The 10,843-nt window shown below is 40.5% G+C and overlaps 1 protein-coding gene across 1 annotated transcript; it reads left to right on the top strand.

Annotated features, from left to right (window-relative positions):
- Positions 1–12: 12 nt before the first annotated feature.
- Positions 13–5,224, top strand: LOC137916863 (FYVE and coiled-coil domain-containing protein 1-like; the record flags this gene model as incomplete). Its single annotated transcript, XM_068759831.1, has 11 exons — positions 13–912; positions 1,148–1,240; positions 1,437–1,555; positions 1,797–1,964; positions 2,148–2,288; positions 2,650–2,858; positions 2,974–3,115; positions 3,392–3,490; positions 4,128–4,338; positions 4,654–4,763; positions 4,882–5,224. Coding segments are annotated over 11 exons (2,268 nt in total), but the record flags the coding sequence as incomplete, so codon positions are not given.
- Positions 5,225–10,843: the final 5,619 nt, after the last annotated feature.

Raw genomic sequence — 10,843 nt, 5'->3', positions numbered from 1 at the left:
CAGGTTTTTACCTGTGGGCTTCTGCAAGTTCGAGTCGGGGAGCCGGACAGCAGGACTGGGGAACTGAACAATGAAAAAGGAGCTGCAGAGAACAATGAAAAAATGCAAACACTTCAAGATGAGCATCAGACATGCTCAGTGGAAACTAAAGAGATGCCTTTCAAGCTAGTTATAGCAGAGGCTCAACTAGAACACAACCTGAGAGAGGTACAAAGGCTCCAGGAAGAGGTAGTGGAGCTCAGGGCTCAGCTTCTTGCAAGAACTGAGGAGAGGATGAAAGTTGAGGCACTGCAAGAATTGACAGAGTCCTCCAGAGAAGACCTCCGAGACTTAACAGATCAACTCAAAGCCCAGGTGGAGGAGCTGAACCGCCGGCATTTGGATGAGATTCTTAGATCCCAGGAGCGAGAGGAGATTTTAATCCGGGAGCGTGACGGCGAGGCACAGGCTCGAGCACGCCTAGCTGCAGAGGTGACGGCCTCCACAGAGGGGTTCAATAAACTGAAGCTGTATTATGATGCATTGTGTGTGGAGAACAGTGAATCCAGCGAGGCCCTCCATAGAGCAAGCACAGAAACAGCTGAACTTGGTGTCCGTGTTTGTATGCTCACCGCTGAGAATGAAGAAGCACGTCTCCGCTGGGAGGACTCGTCAACCAAGCTGGAGGAGAAGACAACTCAGGAGGCAGAAAGGCTGAATGTCTGCATCGAGCAGCTTCGTCAGGAGAACATACGACTGCTTGATCAGCTCACTGACGAGGAAAGACTGTTGGAAACCAAGCAGGAGCTTCAGGAAGAATTGGATAAATCCCAACAAGAAGCAGAATCTGCACAGGAGGCAAGTCACGGGGAGATTCAGGCCCTCCACCTCCAGCTCGGCAGCCAATCCATGAGCCACAGCAGCCAGCTCGAGGTTAGTCACAAACATTTCAGTGTAAGAAACAAACATAATCAAGCATGTGGTGAAGTGATATTTTTTTGTCATCAGCCTGTAGTGTTTGTATTTATGCTATGATATTTCTTCTGATAAACTATTTTACTGTTTACTCTGCCTTTTTTTCTCTTGAGCACCCTGGTTGTGAACATTCTAAGTTCTAGTTCCAGCCAGCGAAGCAGTTGATGATTCTGTGGTGTTTGTCCGCATTCAGGTTGTGACTCAAGAGTTACAGGAAGTGAAATTATTGCTGACACGGGAGCAGGTGAAAATGGACGACCTGGAACAGAAACGTGAACAACTTGAGGTGAGAAGCTGTTTTTGTTATCACCAACAAAGTCCGAAGGTGTTTCTTAAACTGCTAAACACAGTTTACCAAATGCATGTCTGTATCGCTCTCCATGTTTTTGTGCATCAGCAATTGAAGTAATCACAACATTGCTGTCACAGGCACAATCACAAAGAACCAGAAATAATTTCTTGCTCTGCTGTATTGACTGCAGACCGAAAACCAGAGATATTGCCAACAGATTGAGGAGAAAAACGCCCAGATGGCGGAGTCTCAAAAGCTCATCCAGCAGCAACAAGACGAGATAATCCATCTGAAAGTGAATTTATCAAGGTGAGATACAGTATTCATAATCACACATTCTGGATCAATTAGAGCTCTGTGGAAAAAACGGTCCCTTTTAAAATAAAAACATCTGACTATTTGTATGATTTATCCATGCATTTTGCTAACTTTCTAGAGTTTTTTTTTTATTAAATCCTAATATATACAGTATGTGAGGCCAAAATGTTTGCTGAGGAGCCCAGTCCCGTTTTGACAAATTAGTATGTTGCCTGTGTTTGTATGCATTCAGGTCTGAGGATGATCTGGCGGTTGCTCAGCTGTCATGTCAGGAGATGAGCGGAACTCTACGGAGAGTCACACAGGACAAACAGAGCTTTGATCTAAGGACAGCTGCTGAGCTTGATGATCTTTACCGCACTAAAATCAATTTGGAGGAAAGGCTTGTCGAACTCATCAGGTATTATTAGCATGCTAATTATTAGCCTTATTGGGTTTGTCTTTTATCTTGGCTTAGTTTTTTCATTGTGTGGATAACTTGATTTTATACGCACAAATCAAGGTGGTACCTCGATTTCAGACTTTGTTCTGGATACAAACATGCTTAAATTGCATATCCAAACGTAACTGATGCTCTCTGTAGAGAGAAAGATGCACTCTGGCAGAAGACGGATGCCCTGGAGTTTGAGCAAAAACTACGAGACGAGGAGACGGAGAGGGATGTCAACTACTGTCTAGGTTGTCATAGTCAGTTTAGCTGGTGGATTCGCAAGTACAACTGCAGGTCAGATGGTCGTGCATTACAAAGTAATATATCAATCACGCTAACCAATAACAACACATCTAACATTCTGCAGAAGAGCAGCACTCACTGATGATTACATAAAGTCCAGATAAAGACTGGGCCCTCTTGTCTGAGAGGGAAATATTTTTAAGATATATTTTTTAAGATCAAAGCTGAGAAATTATCACAAATTGCTTGCTTTCTAATGTGCTTCGTGTCTCACCGCTTTCAAGAAAACATTCGTTTATTTCAGATATGTTCAGTGCACAATACGCAGTAACTCGTCTTACACACAAAGCATAATTTGCATTTTGAAAGGAGCAAAACTAAATTTATGCCATCGGGCCTCGTCGACTCGCAGACTGTGTGGGCGTCCCTTCTGCTACAACTGCTGCAGCAACACCGTGAGCACTCAGCAGGGCGGCAGCAAAGAACGTTGCTGCGCACGCTGTTCCAGCCAGCGCAGTGCAGTAGCTGAGCGCCACCCGCAGGAGGAACAGACTACCAGCACACCAGAGACACCTTTCAGTCGACTGCTGCAAGCTGGGAGAGCTTTGACCAGTATTTCAGGTTACTAAACACACACACACAGTGTGTAAGATGAGCTTAACGCCTGCTTTCAATTAGTTTTTTTAGCAGACACATCCAGAACAATACGCAATACAATCCAAACGCTCATTTCTAGGGTCTGGTGAAGATGGCAAACAGGATGATGGTGTTTTTGACATCATCACAGAGGAGGAAGTGAGTGGGGTTTTCGACAGTGACTCCCTTTCTTTTGCTACCGCCTGCTCTTCAGAAAATGGACAGCAGAGGGCAGCACAGTCGTAAGTATCTCACTTGTTCATTGTTCATAAAAATGGTAAAAGGAAGTGTAGCTTGTTTTGTCTTTTACATGGATTGCTGTGAAAACAGCAATTTTATCAGTATTTGCAGCAGATATACTTGTGCAGCTGTACTATATGTGTATTGTCTGATTTTAATGCTGTATATATTGATATCTATATATTTTTTCTGTGTATACTATGGGAGCCATGTCAAAGACATGTCTTTCCTTGAGCTTCACAAATGTATATAAATTCTGTCCATCTTTCTATCAACAGCTTAACCAGTACAGGGGACATCCCATCAGAAGAAACTGAGGACACCAGTCCTGCAGTACAGGATGCTGAGATCTGCTTGCTAAAGTCTGGGGAACTCACGTGAGTTTCACATTCAATTATTAAAAGAATTGGTCACAAGAATCGAGTCAAAAGCTTTTCAAATGAAGTTCATCGTGTATTCCTCTGATGAAATCTTTGCTCTAAGTCTTAAAATGGGAAGGGATATATTAATCTATGTGGTGTGGGTCTTCCTAAATGGGAGTTGTTTTTGTTTGTCTCCTGTTAATTAGGGACAGGATTCTGGAGTAACAAGGGAGGAAGCTTTAAGGTGTCGTGTCAGCAGGAGAACTGTTTAGTTAAGATCGAACCTTTAGCTGCTAATCTAGAATATATTGTGAATCCTTAAAGGGGGACCTTGATTTTACACCTGAAAGTCAGTTACACATCTTGGATAATGCTGTTTCATAAAATGTGTACAAACCATTTGTGCCTCTACATGAACTGATGTCACTTGAGTCATCGTTGGTTAGACCTGGAGCCGCCGGAGCTTCTTTCATCCTGGATTAAATGGACTAAATGAAACTACAAATGAAAGAATCATCAAGAGAAGAAACAGCATTGACATCACCTTTTGTGTTGTTGTTGTCTTGGCTACTGATCACTGATTATACGCTAATATTTGCCACTCTGCAATACTTTAATCTTCGCTGCCTCATTTTTTGTTCTCCAACTGTAGACTCTCTGGCCGATTCGCAGTGGAAGACATCTCACAGTTTGGAGATGAAGCCCGAGAGCTCTTCATCAAGTCCAGCTGTTACAGCACCATCCTCTTCACCATGAGCAGTCCTGGTCCTACTGTCAGCTGGACGTTCACCTCCGAACCCAAGAGCATCTCCTTCAGTGTGGTCTACAGAGAGACTACGGAGACACCGCTGGAGCAGGCCAAGGTAAGGAACAAATGCAGTCGGCCCCGGACCATGTCCACGCAAAACCTGTTGCCATAGAAATCATAACCAGATGTTGCTTTGAGGCTCTACATGCTTCAGGGATGGCATAATGATTAAGATCCTTTTGTTCTCCACAAAATTATTTAAAATTACTCTGGATTGGAAAGGAGACTCTGTTCTGCATTTTGATTTTATAAAATGCTATTAGCCATTGCTAGCACTTCTCATTCTGCAAACAAAAGCAGCATTTCTCTGCTCTGGTAAAAAAAAAAAAAAAGAAAATGCCAGAAATGACGTCTGTCTTTGCCTCCACAGGTCTTGATCCCACTGACGCGCTGTAACTCTCACAAAGAGACAATCCAGGGGGAACTAAAAGTCAGAAACCCTGGAGAATACATACTCATCTTTGACAACTCTTTCTCCAGGTACGTCTTGCTGTCTCATGAAGTTTGGTAGCTATTTAGCACAAACTAAATATTTGACTTGCATCTAAACAGGAAGGACTAACGGCAATCGCAATGCCCTCTCTTTCCTGTTAATCAGATTCATCTCAAAGAAAGTGTTGTATCATCTGAGTCTAGACAAGCCTGTGGTCTACGATGGAACCGACCTCCTTTGAATATGATGGGTCAGAGGAGAAGTAGGTGCAAAGCTGCCTTTCAATCAAGCATCCAAGCATCCGATGTACAGATGTTGAGCAACCACCATGAAAGGTTACAGTTTAAAATCTTCCGCCTGAGCTATCTGCTTGATCTTTGGGTGTTGTGCATCAGAGGATTTCAGGTCATGGCAGCCTGTAGAAACAGACCCTGAAAACAAAGTTGTTGAATGCGGTTGTGCACTTCCTTTTGAAAATCCTTGATTAAATGCAGCACGAAGGCCATCAAACCGCACTCCTGCCATGGGTGGCTGGAGGATTGTTGTATATTTGATCGTTTAGAACATTCAGGTTTCTAAGCGTTTTTCTTTTTTTACTGCATCCTTTCAGAGACAAAGCAGGTTTTGCTGTCTAATAAACGTTTGTTTTCTTGTTTTTGTCTCGTCTCTTAAAGTCAGTCTAAAAGGGGTTAATGTGCTTTCTCCACAATGTCAAAAGTGCATTCCCTCTAGAAGAGGTAAGTATGGCTACAACCCCGCACAATATGTTTAATTCTACATGGTCACATGAAAAGAAAAAAAAACTAATCAGAAAATACAAATACAAGAAAAAATAAAAGTACTTCATGATATAAAATAATAAAAAATATAACATTAACATTAATCATGTCCTTATCTATAATAATAATATACCCAGAGACTAGAGATGTAAAGTCACATGTCTGGCAAAGGATTGTGTTGCCTGAACAGCTTTAAGTTTGAAAATGATTTTAAACTACATTTGTTTTACGAGCTTCAACTTAGAATTAATGAACTTTTTCTTATCTTTAAAATAATGTTTGGGATTAGCCATTAGAAACTTAGTCCTCACTGGTTTATGTCCAGAATTCTAAAACTGTGTTTTTTTTACTGAAAATGCTTCAACTGAAGGGAGGTGGTCAGTGTTTCTGTGGGTGGGAACTCTACTGTGCACTTTAGTCCTCGAGGGTAAAATTAGGGATCACACGTCAAAATCTAATTATCAGTGCTTTAAATGTTTCGTTTTTCTCCCAGCCTCACATAAATAGTCGTGTTTACTTCTCTTTTTTTTAAAGCTTTTTTGACTGCATTCTAAAACACATAAAAGATGCCTTTGGCTGAATAGATAATTGTGTTTATTTGATTGCTCTTCTGGGTTTTGCTGTGTGATGTTAATGCTGGAGTATATTAAACTTAAACTAATTTGAATCTGAACATGTAGCCTTCAAATAACACAAGCCCCAAAATGACTGTTATATTTCAGTCTTAAGTGAGGCTTTTTATTTGAATGCATTAGTGTTGAAATGTAACTTCAGTCACTAGTTTGTTTGAATTTGAATAATAGTTGGTTTTCTGTATACTGACATAAATAAGATGAAGCGCTGCTTTGCCATTCAGCAGAGAATTTTCAACTGAAATGTCTTCTACTACTATTTGTAACAGTTTTAATATGGCATGAATTAAAAGATGAGGAAAAATAAGATGCTTTTATAGATATTTGGATAAGAAGAGTGACATTGATGATTGATGATGAACATGATTGCCTTTTATTGTTTCTGTTTAAAGGCATCGAATCATGACTGCTGTGTAATGAACTTTTGAAAGGGCTTTTTGTCTGCCTGTATCCCATGAGCCTTTGTGCCGGGTAATTTCTTTGTTTGTTTTTTTGCATCATGTGTGACTCTAGATATTTACTGCTCGGGTTTGTCAAATGGAAGCCATCATTCTCCGATTTAACCTGTGAATTATTTTGGACAAATGGTTTATTGAAGTAGGAATGATGCACTACAGATTTATAATGATCTATTTAAGACTGTTGACAAATAAACAATGGTTGTGTGGAATCACAGTGAGCTGCATCTGGCCTGATACTGTAATACTCACATCCTGACCCCCCCCAAAAAATGCTTCAACACTTACATGAGGGGTTACCATGACATTTGCTGTGTTAATGTGTTAGTGGAACTCTGAGAGACATTCCCTTCAGGCTGGCTGTAATTTATTTTTACTTGTTTTTCTGTTCTGTCAAATTTTGCAAACATGCTAAACCAAGGTGATAAACAAATCCATAGCATGGCAGATTAGCATTAACATTCTACATAGCCACCTTGTGCTCAAGGCTAAAAGATCTTGCAAAGATCTTAAAGATCAGACTTAGATATACACAATGTTTATACACAACTATGTTGTAACATTAATAATAATGTAAGCAGATTAATCTTACCTGTGGAACCACCAGAGGACTAAGTGAATAAGGTATATCCTGGTTATAAATTTTTATAGTATGCTGTTTTTGAAAATTTCCAATCTGAAATTTTTGTACTAACAATTATGATACATGGACCAACTTCAGAAAACCGCTGCCAGTCAAAGTTCACAAGAGACAAAATGTCCTGACGATTTCATCATTTGTCCAGATATTTATTTTTAAAAAAATTACAGCAGTGCGCAGCTCCACTTAATCTGTAGCATATTTTTGCTGCATAAACACACGATGTAATACATTTGTGCTTGGATGTAATTTTATTTTTATGCAGGATGGGGCAAAACGATTTATTTATATGTTGTTGAAAGCATCAGTTGAAGCTTAATGTGTGTTTTGTGCACAAATCATTGTTTTGGCACGGTGTCCACCTGATAAGCGTTTATGTCGAAGAGGCCATTTTGTTTCTCAAGGTTAATGATCTGATTGTAAATCCTGTCACGTCCTCTTCCTCCACTGCCCCCACCGTCACCACCGCCTCCTCCTGCATGGCTCTTCTCTTGCCTTTCTCTCCTCCTCCATGCTGCCTTCACTGAATCTATGATTTGCACTGTCACCGTATTAACTGTGTGTGTGTGCACACGCATTCCAAACACTATACATGGAATCAGATCTTCTGTAAGACTTCTATAAAATACACTCTAAACGTCTAAGATTATGATCAGTCAGCCACATCCCTTTCCGTCTGGTTACCCAAAATGTGTCATGAGTAATTTGCCTGAAGTGCTCTTATATGAAGTGACGTGTTCGTCACAGTTTAACCTCTGGCAGTAAAATATGAAGACATTAGAATAGTCAGTCCAACTTAAAGACGATCGAGAAACAAAAAATCTAGAATAAGTTTAACTTTGCTTTTCAGCCCACAATTTAAAAAAGATAATATAAAAACACATCCCAAAATGATGTGAGTGTTTTTGTGTTACCGTGTCTATCCGTCAGAGAACTGTGTGCTAATGCAATGTTGCAATAGGTTTTGTGCTCCTGGTACGTACGGTGCCGTATTGTGAATGCACTTGTTTTAGCAGTGAACAGAGTTGTCAGAATGTTGGTTTATATTTTATTAATAAAGTTTGACTGACTGAATTATCTGACCGTTTTGTTGACGTTCCCTTTAGCGCGGCTCCACTTAGTGGATGCATAGCGCAACCCCAGCCACTACAGTAGTTTCTATTCCATGCGCCTTATAACGCGGTGCGCCTAATATGTGGACAAAGTTTTCAAATAGGCCACTCATTGAAGGTGCGCCTTATAATGCGATGCGGAATATACGGTAGATGTTTTAAATTATAAAATGAAATTTATTCAGCGGTGAAGTTCTTTATGCTCTTTTTTTATATGCAACGACTTGTTGGAACAGAACACACATAAGTGACTTTCTTATATTGCCCCCCCCCCCCCTGAGGGGCTCTGCTTTTGTGCTTTCTACCCCTCCACGCTTTAGGGAAATGAAAGACCTCTTTGTGCAGCAGGGATGGCAAACCCCGACACATTCTGCTATTAGCTGTACTCTCGTGTCTCCCTACCACTGGAACACCCTCGTTCAGTCGGCTGACTGCAATTTAGGCTCACAAAACTTGGACTGGCATTCTGTGCCATACCATCAATTTTAAATTAAATGGAGTCTTGAGCAGAGCTTCCAGATGAACAGACTGTTCGGCCTTTCGCCTCTGTTCATGACAAATCCTTGTATAGGGAGTACTGAGATTGGTTACACTTTAAGGATTTATCCACTGTCCACTGGCTCACCTGCACTGGTGATCCATGCATTGCACTCAAGGACTTGGATTATGGTTGCGTTGATTACCATAGTCCGGGCATAAACCAGCCTGCAAAGGGAAGGGAAGATTGTCTAGGTCCTTCTTCCTGTTTCGACGTGTAGCTGTTACTATCATGTCTGGTTTTAATGCAGATATCAGTACTGGAAGTACAAAATTACCCAAAAACTGATGTGCTGACTTCCCAGCTTTGTTTGAAGAGCCCTTCTTTCCGCACCTTGTTGCTTTAACACTTTCATTTTGAAGAGACTTTGTATGTCTGCAGCTTTTAAGCTTAAACTAGTGCACTCATTCTCTTTATCTGTCTGATTATCATTTCTCTCTCCCTCACTTTATCGTTCTCTTCTGTCTCTATCTCTCTATCACACTCTGCCCCCTCTGTCTCCCACACCTCTTTATCTCTCCATCTCACCCCCTCCTCTTATCCGTTTCTAACTGAATGCATTTATTTTTCCCACGTATGTTTCAGAAAATGAAGGAGCTGAGTGTGAATATTGATGAATTTCTCCTTCACCGATCGCCACATCAGGTATCGATACCTTTGATCTATCGTGCCTGGACTTAAGTTTCTCTTGTTACTTCCCCGAAGCTTCTCAGCCAGCCAATATCGGAGTGGTTCAGACAAATGTGCAAGATTACAGAACTCTAGAGAATATGGATCTATGGGGGTGATCAATAACTGAAGCAGATTTGCAAAGAAGCATGGTAGGAGAAAGTCAAAGAAACATAACTGTGTATATAACATGTATATTTATATATTGTACATACAGGATGTATATGCTAATGAGTCATATTTGTTTCTTTCTTACAATCCTGCATTGAAAAACGCACAAATCCTGATATTAATCCACATATCGGTGGAAAAGAGCAGGAGGCATGAGGGGAGGGGGGCATAGTTGCTCATTACAGCCTTTCTTATTTCTAGAGGTAGATTGTGAAATGGTAGCTTGATGGCCGCTGTTTCCATGGCAACTCTATTAGAGCAACCTCTGCCCACAGCATCTCAAAAGATCAGAGATGTTATTTTTAAAGACACGCTGATGCCTGAAAGCTTCACAGGGAAAACAAATCCTGAATTCTCATGCAGGACTAAAGCCGACGCATACGCAGCATAAACATACAGCCGGACAAATAAGAGTTTATGACTCATTAGTTTAGGTCATTAACAGTGTAATCGTTGCACAGTTATAATATTAATCTAATAAAGTATATAGTTTTGGGGCATCAGAAAATTGTTTTAGTTCCAAAGGAGTGAGATAATATTATATATGCTAGAGAGAAATACAAAAATAGCGAGCTGTATGGTTAATTATTGTAACAAAATATGGTTACAAACAAACGGCAATGCCATTGAACAGTATATATCTATATATCTATAACAGTATAATCTAACACAGCATAACATCCCTGAAGTCTAATCCAGGAACCATTGTGGGAGTCGACCCTGAAAAGTCACTACATGCCTAATGAGCAAATTAGATTACTGATGCAACAGTTTAGAGCAGCGAGTGATTTCATGTCACGTTTGTCACATTCACACAAATTTGTCCTTTGTCATGCAGTAAAGGGTGATGACAAGCAAAAACAATCACCGATTCACCACGGCCATCGGGACCCTTCTCGTTCAACATAATTGGCTGATGCCTTCATTTGCAATGCTTAGCATCGGCCGCCTAATATATATATATATATATATATATATAGAAAATAAACATCCTCAGGATTCAAGACATCTGCAAAATCTGGAAAACTATGCTTGACTGTTTTAGTGACTCTTTGCTTGCAGCGTTTCATAACAGTGCTTTATTGACATGATATCAAACACGTTGGATGTCTTTCCACTTGGCGGCCT

The sequence above is a fragment of the Brachionichthys hirsutus genome, unplaced genomic scaffold, assembly GCF_040956055.1.
Source record: "Brachionichthys hirsutus isolate HB-005 unplaced genomic scaffold, CSIRO-AGI_Bhir_v1 contig_272, whole genome shotgun sequence".
NCBI classification, from domain to species: domain Eukaryota; kingdom Metazoa; phylum Chordata; class Actinopteri; order Lophiiformes; family Brachionichthyidae; genus Brachionichthys; species Brachionichthys hirsutus.
Note: the sequence above shows the minus strand (reverse complement) of the source record. Positions and strands in the feature narration are given on the sequence as shown.